The sequence below is a fragment of the Acinonyx jubatus genome, chromosome A2 (assembly GCF_027475565.1).
Source record: "Acinonyx jubatus isolate Ajub_Pintada_27869175 chromosome A2, VMU_Ajub_asm_v1.0, whole genome shotgun sequence".
NCBI lineage: Eukaryota > Metazoa > Chordata > Mammalia > Carnivora > Felidae > Acinonyx > Acinonyx jubatus.
The window spans coordinates 165,223,977-165,242,265 of record NC_069383.1 but is presented as its reverse complement, the minus strand read 5'-3'; the positions used below and the strand labels follow the sequence as shown (position 1 = coordinate 165,242,265).

Genomic DNA, 18,289 nt, shown 5'->3' with positions numbered 1-18,289 from the left:
GGACACAGAGGGGCTCCGCTGCTAAGGGAGGGCGACTCCCAGGGACGGAGAAGGGGGGGACCTGTGGCCTCCCTGTCCCCACAGCCCCCGTGGGTGACTTTGTGGGGTGTCAGTGCTCAGGACCTTTCGACTCGGTGACGTGTTTCTCCTCCTGTCCTCGCGTTAGGAGTGCTGTTTGCTCAGCCACCGTCCGCTCCCAGCAAAGGCGGTGGTGGTGGCAGCCGGGGAGGGACCAGCGGGACCAGCAGCAGCAGCAGCAGCAGCAGCACGGGCAGCCAGGCCGGGCCGGCGGGCTTGTCCACACCTGCCACGTCTTCTACCTCAAATAACTCATTGCCTTAACCGCACCACTCCCCACCTGCCACCCCCCGCCCCTGCCTGGGTGGGGGGTTGAGGTGGGCCACGCAGGGGCCGGGACGGCGGAAGATACGGGTGGGGAGGGGAGGTATCCACAAAGGAGCCACAGCTAACGCCAAAAAGAAAAGAAAAAAATATATACATATATATATATAAAGAAAATTTAATAAAACAGGGGAAAACCAAGGAACACTTGAATTACTCAGGTTTCGGACATTCAGAGACATGAATTGTGAGAACAGCAAAGGAAATCGGAAAAGAGAGAGGCATATGTCTCCTAGGCTTTCCTGCAGCCCTGCCGGACCGACCGACCGACTGGGGTCTGGGGTCTGGGGTGTGTTTGGACCAGTTGCCATGGGAGGCCAATCCTGTTTACCTCATACATCTCTGCACTGTGTGTTTTCATTTTTGTCTGTTTTTTTTTTTTTTTTTTTGCCTTTTTTTTTTCCCATTCATCACACACCACACCCAGCTCCTTGTGTTGAATGAAACCCCTGAGCCACGATCAGTAGAGTTTTTTTTCTCGTTGCTTTTTGGGAACTTTTTTTTTTTTTTTTTTAAGAAACAGTGATACTCAAACTCTATAGGGTTTTTAAGAGGTTTCGGGGTTTTGTTTTGTAAATAATCTATTTTATTCTTGGGGGAGGAATCAAACCTTAGGAAAAGGATATATATATATATATATATATATATCTATATATTTGTGTTCATTCAGGGAAACTGGACTTGAAAATGCAAAAAAAAAAAAAAAAAAAAGAAAAGTAATACCCTTTTTATTTTCCCATAACTGATTCGGGTTCCTTGTGCGTTTCCTGTAGCGCAGTGGGCAGCTGGCAGGCCCAGAGCCAGGAGAGGTGATGAACTCAGGTGCTACGGGGGGTGGGGGGGTGGGGGCGGGCGTGAATTCAGACCGGTGACCGGCGAGGCGACCGTGACATCCGTGGTCCTGTCTGCTCGCTGTGCTTTTCGTGCTGGTGCTGCAGAGGCCGGAAGTCTTAAGTAGAAAGCGCAGGGTGAAGGACCTCGGCGTGGGAGGGGGCTCCCTCCACCTGTCCAGCCCCCGGGCTCCTGTCTCAGGGATGAATGTGGCCTGGGGGCTCCCGAGTGAAAGGGCTACTCCGGGAGATTATCCATACTGGGGACGGGGTGAGCCGGGCTTAGCTCAGGGCGAGGTTTTTGGGGCCACGGCATCCTGAACCCCCCCCCCCCCCACAATTCTCTTCTCCTTAACTGTCGCCTTTTTCTCTCTTGGCCCCTTTTGCTTGGGGCCACACCTCCCTGCAGGAACTAAAGTAACTGAATGGAGACCACACCAGGTCCCCACACGCCCCGTCCTCCTGGTTAGAAGGTGGGTGTCGGGGGGGGGGGGCACCGCTGGAGGGAGGGGGTTATTGCAGTGGCTGGTGATGGGCCTCAGGAGGCGGCAGTGTCTGCCCCAGGCGGGTCTGGGGACTTTCTTGGCTGCCCTGCCGTCCCGTGTCCCCGTGGACCAGGTGGCGTTGGGTAGTGTTTTCACATGGTGCGGGATTTTCGTTTGGGGAGGGGGTGGCTGGGCTGTTCCCGGGGCGAGGCTGTACTCTCTACTTGGGCTCAGGAGCCCAGCTTCAGGAGGCTGAGGGGCAGTGCCAGCCTGGCGGCCTCCCAGCTTCCCCCACCCAGGCATCACCCTGTAGCCTTGGAGACCTGGGGGCAGGGGGAGGTCCCGAGCCCCCCAGGTCTGGGTTTTCTGTTATGTGGGGCTTTGGTGTGTGTTTGGAAGGCAACCCCTTTCTTTGGGATATCTCAGGGTCGTTGACACCCCCACACCCCACCCTTTCAGGAGTGGGTGGCAGGAGTGGGGTTTCCTCTCTGCTTTTCCTTCTAGAAGGTTCTGCCCTTCCCGTCTGTCACTGCAGCAGCACAATCATTGTGGGAGGGGGACCCCTTGTCCCCGGGCACAGTCGGGCTCCACGCGAGAACCTGGGAGCCCCTGCCCCTTCTCTCCTCCCGCCCCGAACTGCCCCGTGGGCGCCCTGGGCCCACGTGGAGGGGGGGGTGGGGTGGTCTGCAGCGCCTTCTTCCTACCTCAGGTCTGACTCTTGATGCCAAAACCCATGCCCGGGCCTGGCCCTCTGCGGCTGGCCCAGGGTCTCCGCAGGGACGTGCACCTGTCCCCTCCACTCCCCCCCCACCCCCGCCCGTGGGGCCCCTCCCCCTGGAAAGCCTGTGCGCCCGCTTTGTTCGTGCGTGTGCCGTGTGTCCACGTGTGTCTTGTGGGTGGTGTGGCCTCCCGGATGTAACGCAGGGTGTGGCCCGCTGTTCCAGTGGTGACTGTAGGGACAGGTGGGGGCGGGGCTTGGGCGGGGCTCGGGGCCGGGTCCCACCCTCCAGGCCACAGCCGGGGCGGCTGTGGACCTGCGAGCCAGTGGGGCCCTCCCCTGCCTCTGCCTTAGGTGCCCGCGTTCAGCCGCCTGCCACTGCGGTCTCTGGGCTTAGGGAAGGGGAGGCTTTCTGGGGTGCGGATGGGCACCCCCTTATGCAAACGCGGGTGGGGATGGGGGCGGCTGTGTCCTGGCTGGTGCACTGTTCGCTCCAGAGCGGGTGGACCCCAGACTCAGGGCGGAGAGGGGCTCCCTGGGGCTGTCTTGCTGGAGGTGTTGCTTCTAGAATCTTCCGTGCGCCCACCCCCGAGCTGGGGGCTGGGCTGTCTGGGGGCGGGCAGGCGCGGTAGTCTCCATTCCTCTGCATTTGTAAACCCATTTTCACTGTATCACTTTTGCCCACTGTCTCCTTTTTTCCCCCTTAACTTTGCTTCTGCGTTTTTTCTTGGCAAACATGAATTCAGCCTTTCATTCCTGACAGAAATTTCAGTTTCTCTGGGGTTTGTCAGACGGCGTGGGTACCGCGCCAGGGCTCAGGTTAAAGTGAAAAAAACTTCCAAAAAAAAAAAAAAAAAAAAAGGTTTCAAACGACTCTACCTCTGGCCGGGCCCGGCCTGTCGCGCCCTGGTAAGACTTCAGTGTTTGCAGAACATTCAGGTATTAAAAGGGAAAAAAAAAAAAAAAAAGATAAAACACCAAAAAAAAAAAAAAAAAAAGAAAGAAAGAAAAAAAAGGTGTGTGATTTTGAAATTTAAAAGAACACTGAAAGTTTACATTTTATAACATTATTATGCAGATTGTATTTAAACTTCAAAAATATTTAAGACAATTGTAACCCTGTAAAGCTGATGAGGTATTAAAACAAGACAAAACACTTCTGACTTTTAACAGAAATTGTGTCCTGTGGTGGTTTTTTTCGTGGGGGGGGGGACATCAGAGGTTGTCACACTGGGGAGCTCCTGGCACCAAGGGGTGGGGCCCAGGAGCCCCCCACCCCCAAATGCCAGCTGTGTCCAGGGGACGGGCCCTGGCTAAGCCGTTCCTCAGCATCCCCCTTCTAAGAGTGGGTGTGGCCATATGCACGTCCCTGGGGACCTGGCGGTACAAAGGCTGTTTTAGGGATTGGGGGGGGGACCTCGGTGGCAGGGCCGGGCCTCCCAGCCTGTCCCCCCACCCCCCCAGGCTAGCTCTCCTGCTTGCAGGGTTCCTTGGCCCCCGGCACTGTCACTGTGGGATTTCTAACCTAGGCCCCCTGGGTGCGGCCTTCTCTGCCAGTCCCTCATCCGTCTGGAAACTTCCGCAGCACTCTGCCTTGTGTTTCTGCTGCCTCTGCTTCTGGGCCACCCGGGGCGCCCCTCAGCTCGCCTGGCCAGACGCGTGTGGGGTGCCCGCGTGGAGTCCCCCACCCCCACTGGAGCAGGGCCCAGCCTGCCCCCACCTGCCTTCCGGCCCTCTGTGCTTTGGCTCGAGGTTTCACGTTGTAGGATTCGTTGGTGCGGCCTGAGAAACCAGACCCCAGGGGTGGGGTCGGGCCTCCGCACAGACGGAAGGGGGCCCCTGGGCGCCCTGCCTCCGAACCCAAACCACACTGGCTCCGCAGCTTTGTGGCTGGGAGAGATTTTCTGGGACGTCCGCTCCATTCGCCTTCGCGACACCCGCACACAGGCTGTGCCGGGCTCAAGGTCAGCGAGGCCTGCAGCGGGCACGCCCCACCTGCCCCTGGCCGGCCCCTCCCGCCTGGGTCAGCACCCCAAGGCCGCACCAGGAACGGGGGACAGCCAGCCGCCCCTCCGGTCCGAGCTGGCGGTTGCCCCGGTTTATCCATGCGCTTTCCGCACCTGCTAGAAGTGAGTCAGCTGTTCATCCTGGGCCCAGCCTCCATGGGCCTGGGGGGCCAGGAGAGGTCGGAGGACAGGTCACCCACCTTCCTCTAGGGCCCCTCCCCCTCACACACCGGAGATCAAGAAAAATCCTTTAAAACGGGAAAACACTCCTTCTTGCAAACTGGCCCAGCCGGTGCTCCCCTTCATTCCTCCGCTGAAGAGCCCCTGAGGTCACACGGCCCCTGGGGGACCAGGGAGGCGGCAGGCCCCGTCACTGCCCGCCCCGCCTCCCAGAACCCGGCGGCCTCTGTCCCCCTGGCCTCCCGCGCCGCGCCTGTGAGGAGGCCGGGGAGGCTCCTGGAGGTAACGTGGGGACCCACGTCCAGCCAGCAGAGCTGAGGGAACCTGCAAGGCACCAGGAAGGGATGCCTGAGCAAGAGGTTTTCACCGAGTCCTCTGCCTTCCCTCCCACCACGCGTGGCCCGGATGGGGCTGCCCTGGGAAGGGGCCTATGGGCCAGGACGCCAGAAAGGGGGGTCGGTTTGTCTCTTCAGTGTGTACCCACTGCCTACAAACAGGAGGTGCCCAATAATGAAAAAATAATAACGAATGAGAACTCGGGGCTTAGGGGCACCTGCACGGCTCAGTCGATTAAGCGTCCGGCTCCTGATTTCCACTCAGGTTACGATCTCACGGTTCGTGGGACTGAGCCCCGTGTCCGGCTCTGTGCTGACAGGGTGGAGCCTGCTTGGGATTCTCTCCCTCTCTCCCTCCGCCCCTCCCTCGCTCCCTTGCGCTCTCCTTCTCTCAAAAACAAAAAAGAATTCAGGGCTTACTGGGGTGGCGGTGGGGGAACCGTATCTGTGCCTCGGTTTCCCCCATCCTGCTTCTGCCCCTCTAGCCACACACTACAGACTTGGATTTGGGACCAGGCATCCAGCTGGCACCAAGGAGGTCTGGCGACAGGGGTGGTCCCTGGACGACCCCCCCCCCCCCAAAGTGTGGCTGTAGTCTTTCTCTTCTGACACAACTGGTCTGTCCTCATTCCACGCTGGCTGGGCTGGGGGTGGGGTGACCTCTGACCTCCTGGGAGGAGAGGAGGGGGAAGGAGGCCTGTGAGGGGCCAGGACTGCGATCCAGCTGTCGCCTGGGTCTGCCCCTGCCTGAGTGCCAGCAACCAGCACCCTCCGGGCATCAAGCCCCCTCACACTCTGGCACCCGTCTGCACAGTTGGTCGTTCTGCAACCCACATCTGCTGGGCCTGCCCCTGTGTCCTGGATCCCAGGGATCTGGAGGCTTCCAGGCCAGACTTCCTGGAAGCAGACGCAGACCCAGGACCCAGATCCCATAGCTACGGGAAACTACAGTCGCTGCAGTGGCTGTGCATGTGGGGAAACTGAGGCCCAGAACTTCACAGTGATTCGCCTCACAGCTCAGAAGTGCAGGTTCAAGGGGCGCCTGGGTGGCGATCGAGTGTCCGGACTATGGCTCAGGTCACGACAATCTCTCGGTTCATGAGTTCAAGCCCCATGTCGGGCTCTGTGCTGACAGCTCAGAGCCTGGAGCCTGCGTTGCGTTGTCTCCTCCTCTCTCTTGGCCCCTCCCAGGCTCACACTCTCTCTCTCTCAAAAATTTTTAAAAATTGAAAAAAAAGTGCAGATTGAAGCCTTGAGCTGATGTTTAGAAGAAAGGCCACCAGGGTCCACTCCTGGGAGCCATACAGTGGCATTCTCAAACATTCTCAAACCAGATTCCATGGAGCGCCAGGGACTCGGGATTCAAAGATTTGATTTTGGGAAACCAATGTTTGAAAAGCGTAAATTAGCATTCCAGGCATTTTGTTTTTCTTATTCACACTTTTTTTTCTTAATGTTTATTTGTTTTTGAGAGAGACAGTGTGAGCGGGGGAGGGGCAAAGAGGGAGGGAGACACAGAGCCCAACGCAGGGCTTGAACTCATGAACCGGAGATCATGACCTGAACAGAAGACAGACGCTTAACCGACTGAGCCACCCAGTGTTTAAAATAATATTTGAGGGGGCGTGTGGGAGGCTCATCTGAGCACCCGACATCAGCTCAGGTCATGGTCTCACGGTTTAGTCCTTGAGTCTGAGCCCCCCTCCCATGGGGCTCTGTGCTGTCAGCGCAAAGCCTGCTTCGGATCCTGTCACCCTTTCTCTCTGCCCTTCCCCCGCTTGCACAAGCTCTCTCTCAAAAATAAACATTAAAATTTTTTTTTAATATTTTAAAAAAAAACATTTGCGGAACCTAGGAGCATCAACTCGTTGTGAGGGTGGAAATCAGGGAGACCTGGTTCCACTTGCGACCTGTCTGAACGAGGAGGTCCCTGCACACTCAGCTCTCCTCACGTCAATTTACAAGAGTCCTTAAGTTCCCAATGGATCCCCGCCCTCCAGGATAAAATAAAATCCAGGCTACCCACTGGCTGAAAGGCCCTGCACTGCCCAGCTCCATCCTCCATGGTCTGCCCCGGGGCCTTTGCACGTTCCTCTGCCCACCTTTCCCTCCAAGTTGTTAATTCCCTGCTCAAGTGACACCTGCTCTCGGAAGCCCCTCTTCCAGATCCCCAAACTAGGCAGGTCCCCCGTGGCAGCCCTTTCATCCCCGTAACTGCTGCTTCTTGCTGTGGCCCCAGGGCTGGGAGCAGCCGCCCTGGGCAAAAGCCCTTTCCGGGTCCGGCCTCCCGGTCCGAGGCTCGCGCCTGCCACCTGGCGGTCGGGGCTGGAGCCGCGGATACCCCACGCCCCGAGCTCCCGTTCCTCGCTCAGGCGGTTCCCTCCCTCCGTCCACCCATCGTCTCCTGGATATGAAGCGGGGTTGGGGGCGCACGGTCTCCGCCCTGCTCTAGGACACCTGCTCCCATAACGCCCTCGGCAGCTTGGGGCGGGCGCTTCCGGCACTGCTGCAGACCCCGGGCATCCGGCACCCTCCAGTGTCGCTGGGAATAGACGCCAAGGCCTCACCGGCTAAGTGGATTGACTTCACAGGTTTCCAACTAATTCCACGTTTTTGAAAGGCGCTGTTTGGAGACCTGGCCTGGGGCCGGCAGCTGTAGTGGAGGGTAGGCGCCCCTCAGACTGAGATCGCGACTTGTTTGGCCTGCACCACGTTCCTGAAATGTACAGGTGCACTTCGTGGCCCCAGAGAAGAGGGGTCTGGGGGCGGCGGACGGTGGACCCGGGGGCGTTCAGCTAGACAGGTTAGGTACGCAGTGCGCGGTTTTCGTGCAAATGATTATCGAGGCCTGCGAGCTCGGGACTTTACTATTCGCACATTAAAAAAAAGAAAAGGAATCCGATTGACCGTGTCACTTGGTCAAAGGCGCCCAGCGGAAACGGCCAGGCGACCTCCGGGCTCTGAAGTTCTCTGCAGGAGACCCTGAGCCCCGACTTCCCCACCTATCTGGGGGCGAGGTCTCCTTCCACGGTCACCACCTCCACGGCACGCGCCCCCACCGCCGCGGGGCGGGGATCTAGCCCCCTCTCGAGCACGTGGTCACGCGCCAGCCCGGGCGAGGAGACGTGGGCGCCGCTCTAGCCGCCGCGGCGCAGGTGCCGGAGTCTCGCTGGCGTGACGTACTTCCGGCGCGGTGGGGGGGAGGCAAGATGGCGGCTCCCATGGAAGTGGCCGTGTGTACGGACTCGGCGGCCCAGCTGTGGAGCTGCATCGTGTGGGAGCTGCATTCGGGCGCCAATTTGCTCACGTACCGCGGCGGCCAGGCCGGACCCCGCGGCCTGGCGCTGCTCAATGGCGAGTACCTGCTGGCGGCGCAGCTGGGCAAGAACTACATCAGCGCCTGGGAGCTGCAGCGGAAGGTGCGGCGGCGCGCGCCCCGGCCCGGGCTTCGTCGGAGAGCGCGGGGTGCCCCAGAGTGGGGTCGGGGGAAGGGTCGGTGGGGCCCGCGGGGTCCCTGAACCGGGGCGGGGGTGGTCTCGGTTAGGGTGCGCTGCGCATGCGCGGGTCTGGGGGCGGTTGGCGAGGAGCGAGGCTCGCTCTGGGTTGGGTGGGATCGTTGGCGCTGGGCTGAGGGTGGGCCACTGGGGAGAGTGAGGATCGTCTGTGGGGCAGGCACCCTTGATGGGCTGGGGAAGTGGGAGGGAGCTTGGGGAGCGAAGTTTAAGTAAAGGACTTTCAGAGTGTTCGCTCTTGAATGCTCCCTCTCTGTAAAGAGAGCTTTCTGATCTTAACACGCTAGTAAACTCGTTTGCTGCTCATGTAAGGAGAAGGGGGGGAAAAAGGATTTTCTGTGGGGGTTCCACGGGTTTGTTGTTCTTGGAAGGTGAATATCAGAGGCCCAGGAGAGTCATGCATTTATTCCCCCCCCGCAAAGAGATACTACCCTTCATCCCAAGGGCCCGTTGGTCTCTTGTTATAAACACCCAAAGTGCAGCCACTGAAGTTTCTTGCTGCCCGGCTCTGACAGCTGAAGTTTCTCGGGACAAGTTCTGTGTTCTGGCTTTACCTGGCGTGGTCCACTCATACTCAGGAAGTTTTCCCTTTAAAGAGATGAGAAAACTGACCGTCAGGATCACAGGCTGGATGTTAGGGAAGGCGGGGTTGTGGCACAAGCCGCCTGGCCATTGGGCTCTCCAACTCCTTCCTGGACCTTCTGTGGCTTGCCCACCCCTACCCCCACCCAGAGTGAGCACCGTTCTGCTTTGATCCAGCAATCTGCAGGCCTCCCCCTCCAGCCTGCAAAGCCTGGGCTGGATCAGGTGCCTTCTTGATGACCCTTGATTAGTTCAAATCACCCCTGTTCCTGCCCTTCTTTCTAGCTCTCTCGGACTTTTCTCCCCACTGTCCCCTAGCTTCCGAGTTCCACGTGAAGCTCAGAGGCTTCTTATGTCTCTCTAGGACCAGCTCCAGCAAAAGATCATGTGTCCTGGACCTGTCACCTGTCTGACCACATCGCCCAATGGCCTGTATGTCCTGGCGGGGATTGCAGAGAGCATATACCTGTGGGAGGTAAGAGCAGGCGTAAAACCAAGGTAGTGGGATTTGGTCTCAGGGCGCTGGGTTAATTAGACTGTGTTGTCAGCAACAGTTGCTTATGTTTGGGCGGGGGACACCCGCGTCACCTCCTGCAGCACAGGGTTTGGAGCCAGAAGATGGACATGTAATCACGCTCTGCCTTTCTTGACCTTGTCCACACCTGTAAAACGGCCTTTGTACTTCCCCCAGAGGTCTGAGGGCCACAGAGATACGAGGGGGCTTAGTTATTTCACCCCAGAGGCTTTTAATGATTTTAACGATTTTTAATGATTCTAAAACTAGGAAGTGGTTGCTCTGGTGCAGGGAGGGAAACTGGGGCAGGGGGGTTTCTTCAAAGGTTGCCCATCATGGTAGAAATCCTTGCCCTGGTGCAGGGAGCGTGGGCAGAAATCAATGTCCCCTTTCCCTCTCTAATGAGGGACGTCTTGGGTCTTGGCTGGTGGGCTCTGTGGTCTGACCCTGGTTCCCTCACCCTCCGGGCGAATTCTTGACCCGTGCGGGCCATGGACACAAGGGGGCGCCCCCCACAGCCAACCCAAGGCAGCAACTCCGGCTGAGGACCTGACTCCGGTATCTGCCACTGTCCACCTTTCCCCCCTTCCATCTGTGTGGATGAGGGGGAGGAAAGCTGGAAATCCTCAGAGCGGGGGCCTCAGGGGGAGGCTGTTTCTCCGGCTTTTCCTTATGTAAGGACACCAATGGTTAGATTCAGGGCCACCCTCTGGTGTGTGGTTAGGCTTGTAAAGACCCCGTGTTCAAGGAAGGCCTCAGGTCTCAGGAGTTAGAATGTGAATCTGTGTATTAGGGGAACACCGCTCAACTCGCAACAGAGTCTTGGCCCCGCAGCCCACCCCACCTTCCCAGGCTCACCTGTCCGTGCCGCCAGGGGCCTCCCCGTTGCCCCCGGCCCCAGCCACTGGCCCATCCCCCTGTGGTGGCATCTGAAGACGGTGACTTCCCGCTCCTGGGTCCCAGGTCTGGCTGGTTCTGGAGGGAAGGGCCCACGGTCTCACCAGCCTCTTCTGTGGCCTTGTCACTCTCCTCCATGCAGACAGCCCATGCCCTCCCCAGACGCCATGGTTACGTGACGGCCTTGTCCCGCACTGGACAGGGGTCCTCGGGCCAGCTGACGCACAGGGCTCAGAGGTCAGGGTGACTGTGGACGAGGGGGTGGGAGCTCCAACAAGATCATCATCCATTTGGGGATGTCCTAGGCAGGACAGCCGGGAAGAGGCACGGCCTCCCACCAGGCCTCAGTATTCCTCCCAGACACCCTGGCCGTGAACCCCTGACCCGAGCGCTGGGACAGTCAGTGTGGACAGGCTCTCCCCCCAGTGCCCCCGTGTGACCTGGCAGCCGGGGGGTGGGGGCAGCGCCCGTTTCCTGCCCTGACCTGTGTGCACCCTCCACAGGTCTCCACGGGGAACCTTCTGGTCATCCTGAGCCGCCACTATCAGGATGTGTCATGCTTGCGGTTCACTGGGGACAGCAGCCACTTCCTCTCGGGGGGCAAAGACTGCCTGGTGCTGGTGTGGAGCCTGTGCAGGTGGGGCCGCGGGCCCTCTCGGGTCGGGTCTGGCCACAGCGCACGTGGAAAGAGCCGTGCCGGGGCCCCAGGGTGGGAGGGGGCTGAGAGCCAGGCGGGGCGTCAGGGTGGGGGCCCCCTCCCCCCCCAGCTGAGGTCTGTTTCTTGCACACAGCGTGCTGCAGGTGGACCCCTCCAGGACCCCAGCCCCCCGGCATGTCTGGTCTCGTCACACCCTCCCCATCACAGACCTGCACTGTGGCTTTGGGGGGCCCCTGGCCCGGGTGGCCACCTCTTCGCTGGACCAGACGGTGAAGGTAGGGACCCCCCCCCCCCAAGTGGATCTGTGGGTCATGTCCTGGCAGCGGGCAGGCTCTTGGCCAGCGTGAGCCAGTGAGTCGCCTCCTTTCCCCAGGCTGGTAGCTCCAGACAGCTCCTAATCCCCTGATGCCTCCCGCCTCAAGGACGGCCAGAGGGTGGACGGTCCAGGCCTGCGTCGGCTTGGAAATTCCCAGTTGGCCGCCTGTGCCTGGCGGCTCCCTGGCCAGACCTCAGGGGATTTGAGGGCACGCTGGCCCTTTGGGCTTTGCGGTGGGCGGGGGCCGGCGGCGGCTAAAGCAGGTGGGGGGAGGGGTTATGGGCCTGAGAGGCGAGTTCTGCCCCTGGGAAGGCTGGGTCTCTCCACACCCCCGACCCCCCGGGCCACGGCTGCGGCCCCGGTTCCCGGGGGTCCAGAGCCGCCAGAGCTCCTATCGCACCCACACCCCCAGCTGTGGGAGGTCTCGTCGGGCGAGCTCCTGCTCTCTGTGCTGTTCGACGTGGCCATCGTGGCCGTGACCATGGACCTGGCCGAGCACCACCTGTTCTGTGGCGGCAGCGACGGTTCCATCTTCCAGGTCGACCTTTGCACCTGGGTGAGTGGACAGGTGGGGGAAGGGGGTGCTTGGGCCCGGGCCGGGGTGCTCAGTGGGTCGTGGGACCCCAGGTTCCCCACCCCACCCCACCCCCCCCCCCCGCCTGGGGCCCCCGGGCTGAGGCGCGGCCCCGGGCCCTCTTGGCCTCCACAGCCTGGGCAGAGAGAGAAGACCTTCCAGCCGGAGCAGGACAGCGGGAAGGCGTTCAGAGGGCACAGGTGCGGGGCGGGGCCAGGAGCGGGAGGGGCCCCGTGCTCGGGCTCTCAGCTTGGGGTCACCTGTGCCGCCCTCTGTGGGGCTCATCGTCCCCAGGAACCAGGTGACCTGCCTGTCCGTGTCTACTGATGGCAGCGTGCTGCTCTCCGGCTCCCACGATGAGACCGTGCGCCTGTGGGACGTCCAGAGCAAGCAGTGCATCAGGACGGTGACCCTCAAAGGTGAGGCGCCCTGGGTACGGGGGCACGGGGCAGCCAGCTCCTCCGGGGGCTCTCGAAGGCGCGCGGCTTCTCCGGTTTGTCCACACCACAGTTTTTCCCCGGCGAGTTGGCCGCCCCGGGGCCCGTGCTGTGAGGAGAGGCCCGGGGTCCGGGCGGTGCCGCTCCTGGACAGCTGGGGGGTGAGGACTGGGGGCCCGTGGGAGCCGCCTGCGTGGCCTGGGGCGGCTCCGGACCGCGGCCTGCCCTGCCACAGGCCCTGTGACCAACGCCTCCATCATGCTGGCGCCGCTCAGCATGCTGAGCTCGGACTTCAGGCCGGGCCTGCCCCTGCCCCACTTCAACAAGCACCTGCTGGGCGCTGAGCACGGGGATGAGCCCCACCGAGGGGGCTTCACGCTGCGCCTGGGCCTCCACCAGCAGGTACGTCCCCGTCCCCACACAGGCGTCCCCTCCCTCGGGAAGACCTTCCTCTGCCCTGCTCTGCACGTTCTGTCGGGTTCAGGGTGGTGACCTGCCTCGGGCACCGGCGCTCCCGGTGAGGGGCCATCTCTGACCTGGCGACTGAGCCCAGGCGGGGGTTTGGCAGGTGAGCTCAGGAAACCCAGGGCGTTTGGAATGAGGGCGCATTGTGGAGCAGAGCTTGGCCTGAAAGTACCGTGTGTCCGGCCTGTTCTCCACAGGGGGCCGTGGCGGGGGGGGCGGGAGGGGGGAGCCCCGAGGGATCGCCTGTCTGCCGCCCCAGGCCCGGGGGCACCCACCTGCTCTGCAGGTTCTTGCCTGGCAGGCTCCGGCCGTGCTCCGCCCACCGTTCCGTGCGTGAACTGCACAAGCCCCTCGGGGTGTCTGGAGCCCTCCTGCAGACAGCTGGCCTCTGGCTGTGCCAACGAGGGCCGCGTGCCCGGACGCTGTCCAGCAGGAGACAGACGGCCTCCCCGCAGCAGTAGCGGCGTCCAGCCCACGGTGTGCCGGGGCCGGAGGCCTCGGCTGACCGGCCGGCCCGTCTCCTGGGCCTCCTTGACCTTGGTCTCTGCACGACCGTCAGGGCCTAGCGCTGTGCCCACGGCGTGGCCTTGGGTGTCCCTGCCCCCGGGCCGCGTTGGGAGTACATTGCACCCGTCCAGCCGGGGGGTTGGAGCCCGTGACCTCAGTAGAGACGTCACACGCCCTAGCCCGGCGTCTGGCAGTCCTTTCCGCAAACCTCAGCGTCCCCTCGGCCAGCAGGTGTCAGGAAGGCACCTCCCCCGCAGGGCCGCTGCCCCTGCTCACTGGGCGCCACGCGGCCCCTTCTGTGTTGCAGGGCTCGGAGCCCAGCCACCTGGAGCGGGCAGAGCAGCTGCACGCGGTGATGAGCGGCACGATGGAGAAGGTGGGCCGGGGCCACGGGGCGGGCAGGGGACACCCCGAGCACCCGCCCCGTCCGGGACCCGCAGGCGACCCGGCTCCCTGTCCTTCCCCAGAGCGTCCTGGGCGGCCAGGACCAGCTGCGGATCCGCGTGGCCGAGCTGGAGGACGAGGTGCGGAACCTGCGGAAGGTCAACCGCGACCTGTTCGACTTCTCCACGCGCATCATCACACGGCCGGCCAAGTGAGCCCCCCGCCCGCCGAGCGGCCCCTGGACGTGTTGCCCCCTCGAGGAGCCAACCACGTGTTGGCCACCGGTGCCTCCGTGCGGCTTCTGGTGCTGCTCTGTCTTTAACAAAAGGACTAAAAGCCTCTTCTCTCCAACCCTCTATGTGCCCTGGCAGTGGTGGGGGGTGGTCCCAGGTCCCGCGTGGTAGCCCCAGGACTCCTAGCGGGACCTGTTTCAGCAGAGCTCCCTGAGTCCGGTTTTTAAAACTCTTGTCAAGAAGTCATGGTTCTTTTCAGAGACTGGTCGCCTGCCCCAGGGCTTTTGCTCGACCGTGAGGACCAGGCCACACTCGGTGGGAGGGTGTGCTGGGGCAGGGGTGGCTTCTGAGGTGCGGGTGGAGGTTACCCGGGGCAGGAATGGTTCAGAGAGCGCAGTGTGGTCCCACTGGTCCCGTCCCTTTGATGGCCTCCCAGCAAGGGTGCCCCCAGCCTGGCTCACGTGGTGGCGGTTCTGGGCCAGAGTCCTCCAGAAGGACGTGTACCCACACGGCCCGATGAGAACGTCCCTTGGCCTAAAAGGGCCTGAGAGAGGCCAGGGACACCTGCCCTGGGGATGTGGCCAGTGGTCAGCCGGCACCTGGAGCCCCAGCTCAGACACGTGGGCCCCATAGCCATCCTCGGAACTTTCCAGAAGGCTGCCCACCCCTGACAGCTCAGCTTAATGACCTAGAAAATCCACGTGATTGAGCAGGTGCTGGAGAACCTGGAGCTGGAACCAGCAGTCCCAGCTGGGATCCCGCTCCTGGGCTCAGGGATGGCCCCTTCCTCTGGCTGTGCGCCCTGGCCACGGGTCTCGCCACACGGCAGCTGATAGGGCATGAGATGGGGTCCTGCTGGCTAACTGGGGACACCACGTTGTAAGCCCCCCCCCCCCCCACAGCTTTCAGTTGGGCTCCATCAGCCCCTCGAGGCCAGAATGGGGTTACAGGAGGCCCTGGGCCTCTGGCATTCCCATCAGCAGCGGAGGGCAGGGAGGGGCTTAGCCAGTGTCCCAAGGGTGCCAGCCCCCTCCCCAGAATGCCAGGGTCTCTGTTTTCCCATCTGTAGGCTGGGCCCAGGCTGTCCTTACTCTCGGGTCTCCAGAAAGTCTGGAAGATCTGGTTTGACTGAGGCTCTGGTGCCCAGACCCAAGCGAGGGTCCCTTGGAGCCCCTGGTGCCTGTGCCCCTGTGCCCTCCCTCCATGGCTCCCTCCTTGGCTGCCTGTACGTGTTCCAGGAGTAGATGTTTCAGAAGGAGATGTGTTGCTGGTTCTGGGGGCCGGGTGCTGGGAAGGGAGCTGGCAGGTGGCCACGAGATGGACTGAGCGTTTCGACCTTCGTCTGGAGGCCGCCCTTCCTGGCTCTGGATTCTTGCCTCGGGGGTGCTGTTCCCGCCGCCCCGACCTCCCGAGGATTCACAGGGTCAGAGGCCCCCCCCCCCCCCCCCCCAGCACCACTCTGGACCCTCAGCTGCTGGACTCCGTGGGTCCTGGGGCTTCCTCCTGCCGTGTCACTCCTCCCGCCCTCTGGCACGGGGCAGAGGCAGCCGACCTTCCTGGTTCCTGCAGGGCTGAGGGGAGGGGCGGGGGTGCTGTGATCTGACTCAGGCCCGAGAGCATCAGGGGACACTTGGTCCCCGCTGGCCTCTCCATCTGGTCACTGCAGCCTCGGAGAAGCTGCACTCGGGCCCAGACTCAGTTTCCATATCTGTAAAGCGGGACATGGCCCTTCTGGGTCCGCAAGGAGGCCTCAGAGCTTGTGCACAGCTGGCGTGCCGCAGGTGCGTGGCACGGGGCGAACCATCAGGTCCAGGCTGAGGTTCACGTGCACGTTCCGTAGCACAAGCTGACCCCAAATCCTGCGCAGTCGCTGCCGAGGGGAAGAGGCCGGCGACACCCGGTGCCTGCCGGCCGTGTTCCAGGAGGGAACCGCGGGTGCACTGGTGGGGACGTGGGGCGGGTGCTGGCATAGCAAACGGTCTGGAGGGTCCTCGGGAATCAGGCCTCCCCGTGCTCCAGCAGGCTTGTGTCCCGGCTCTCACCACACTCCCGTGTCCGGGCTCCCTCTCACCCGCAGGAGATGCACGTCGGGGCGCAAAGAGGTACCTGCACACCCACGTTCACAGCAGCACGGTCCTTAGTCACCGGACACCCCCGGTGCCCGTCCGTGCACGAAGGGTAGGCACTCCGTGGTCCATCCACACGCCCGAATGTGATCCAGCCTTAGAAAGTGCCCACCTGCCACCACATGGATGGACCCCGAGGACACTGCGCGGTGACGGAAGCCAGACCCAGAAGGACACGTCCTGCGTGACCCCACGCACAGGGGGTCCCCTGAGGAGTCGCGTCCACAGAGCCAGCGAGCAGACTGGGGGAGCCAGGGGTGGGCAGGGGGCGGGGAGTCTGTGCTGCTTGGGGACAGAGTCTCAGTCTGGGGAGGTGGAAAGTTCTGGAGATGGATGGTGGGGGCGGCTGCACGACCGTGTGAGTGCGCCTGATGTCACTGAGCTGTGCACTTGGAAGTGGTCGCGATGAGGGGCGCCTGGGTGGCTCATTCGGTTAAACGTCGACTTGATTTTTGGCTTAGGTCGTGATCTCGTGGTTCCCGGGGTCCAGCCCTGCGTCGGGCTCCATGGAGCCTGCTTGAGGTTCTCACTCCTCTCTGCCCTTCCCAGTTTGTCTTCTGTCTCTAAAAAAAAAAAAAGAAAAATCGTTAAAGTGTTAAATTTTATTACGCGTTTTACCACAGTTGGGAAAAACACCTCCCGTGTGTTCACTTGTTGAATGTGCATGGCAACCGGGAGATGGGAACTATTATCGCCTTGTAAGTATGGGGAAACTGAGGCACGGTGGTCAGGGAGCTGATGCTGGGTCATACAGCTGGGAAGTGGCAGTTCTAGATTCCCGCAGAGTCTGGGGTCTTTGTCCCGGCCCCTGACCGTGGGGGAGATGATGCAGAAAAGGCAGAAGTGTAGTGGAAACGGGCAGCTTCAGAGGGCGCCCGTGTGTGTGAGCCCTCAGAGGGCCAAGGGCGGCCGGCTGGCATCTGCTGAGCTGGCTTGGGGTGAGGGACCGTCCCCTACCCAGGACGGGCCCCTCATCCTGAGGAGTCGTGCTGTCAGAGGGACCTCACCACAGGGTGGGCAGAGCCCGGGCGGTCCCTGTGGGCTCTTTACCTCCTGGTGCCTCAGCCAGGACCAGGGCAGGTGGGTGGGCTCCCTGGTGCCAGGGGCCCCTGGCAGGACAGCGGGGACTCAGGTCAGGGCGCGAGCCTGCAACCTGGGACCTTCCCTGTCCTCGGGTGGCTGGCCAAGTGGCTGGACACGGTGGCCTTGTCGGCCGGAACCCAGGCACACAGCTCTGGACGCTCATCTCCAAATTGGATCTACACTTGGCTGCCGTTTGGCATTTTTATTTATCTGATGGAATTTTATTCCTGCCTCTGTAACACTGGCTCCAAAAGGAGATGGTTTTGTGTGTGAAGAATCAGCCGAGTGTAGATTCGCTCATTAGCACGGGAATGTTCTGTGCCCTGAGGGGTGTTGGGACACTTCCCCCCCCCCCGCCCTCCCCCACCTTGGGGAGGACGGGCTGAGAGGATTCTGTGCAGGGTGCTGGTGGGCCTGGGTCAGCCAGTGTTTAGTGAGTACCTGCTGCATGCCAGGGTCACGGGAAGAACCTGGTCAGAGCACGGGAGAAGCCTCGGGGGATGGTAGAGAGCAGGGAGCTATGGAAGCTTCTGGAGCAGTGGAGGGTGATGTAACTGTCCTGTCTGAGCTCAAGCATCAATTAGAGTGCCCACTGTGTGCGAGCATCAGAGACCACATTAGCAAGCCAGACCCACTCTTGCCTTCCCACTGTTGAGTAGGGAAGGTGGCCACTAAATAAAGCAGATAAACCAACAAAAGTTTGACAGCATATGATCACGTAGGCGCCGGGGGGGGGGGGGGGCTTCACTGGGGGTGGGGAGGAAGTTCTGTATCTTTCTGGGTGACCAGCAAGAAATGTTTTTCAGAACAGGGACATTTGGTACTGGGTCTTGAAGGGTGAGGAGTTCTCTGCTCCAAGTTACCTCCCTGCCCACAACTGGAAGGCAGGAGATCTACCCTGTAGGGTCCTATCAGACGTGATCTGCCTCAGTTTCCCCAGGGTGCACACAACGTCAGAGCGCACTCGAATGGGCTGGTCTAGGTACAGCTGGAGGTGGGCAGTATTGCTGTGTGACCCCTCCTGGGCCTCAGCTCCCCTGACATC

The 18,289-nt window shown here is 61.5% G+C and overlaps 2 protein-coding genes and 1 long non-coding RNA gene across 11 annotated transcripts in view; 2 read left to right on the top strand and 1 right to left on the bottom strand.

The window, feature by feature from the left end:
• ARID3A (AT-rich interaction domain 3A) overlaps window positions 1–3,410 on the top strand; it is a 32,191-nt gene extending 28,781 nt beyond the window's left edge. For all 8 annotated transcript variants that reach the window (XM_027049434.2, XM_027049430.2, XM_053220263.1 and 5 more), the window contains one exon: window positions 167–3,410. In XM_027049434.2, the coding sequence (XP_026905235.2) occupies window positions 167–342 (176 nt within the window). In that variant the 3' untranslated portion in view covers window positions 343–3,410. The remainder of the gene's footprint in view (window positions 1–166) is intronic.
• Window positions 1–18,289, bottom strand: part of LOC128314980 (uncharacterized) — an 87,572-nt gene that overhangs the window by 52,136 nt on the left and 17,147 nt on the right. The window lies entirely within an intron of this gene.
• WDR18 (WD repeat domain 18) lies at window positions 7,370–16,745 on the top strand. 2 transcript variants are annotated; one of them, XM_027049458.2, is made up of 11 exons: window positions 7,373–8,375; window positions 9,415–9,525; window positions 10,965–11,098; window positions 11,253–11,394; window positions 11,848–11,991; window positions 12,145–12,209; window positions 12,304–12,428; window positions 12,682–12,848; window positions 13,726–13,794; window positions 13,886–14,013; window positions 16,113–16,745. In XM_027049458.2, exons 1-11 carry the CDS (start codon window positions 8,166–8,168, stop codon window positions 16,174–16,176), a joined length of 1,359 nt encoding a protein of 452 aa, XP_026905259.1. In that variant the 5' UTR covers window positions 7,373–8,165; the 3' UTR covers window positions 16,177–16,745. The 2 variants fall into 2 exon arrangements, with proteins under 2 accessions (XP_026905260.1, XP_026905259.1); XM_027049459.2 differs by lacking the exon at window positions 16,113–16,745 and having other exon boundaries at window positions 7,370–8,375; window positions 13,886–14,928.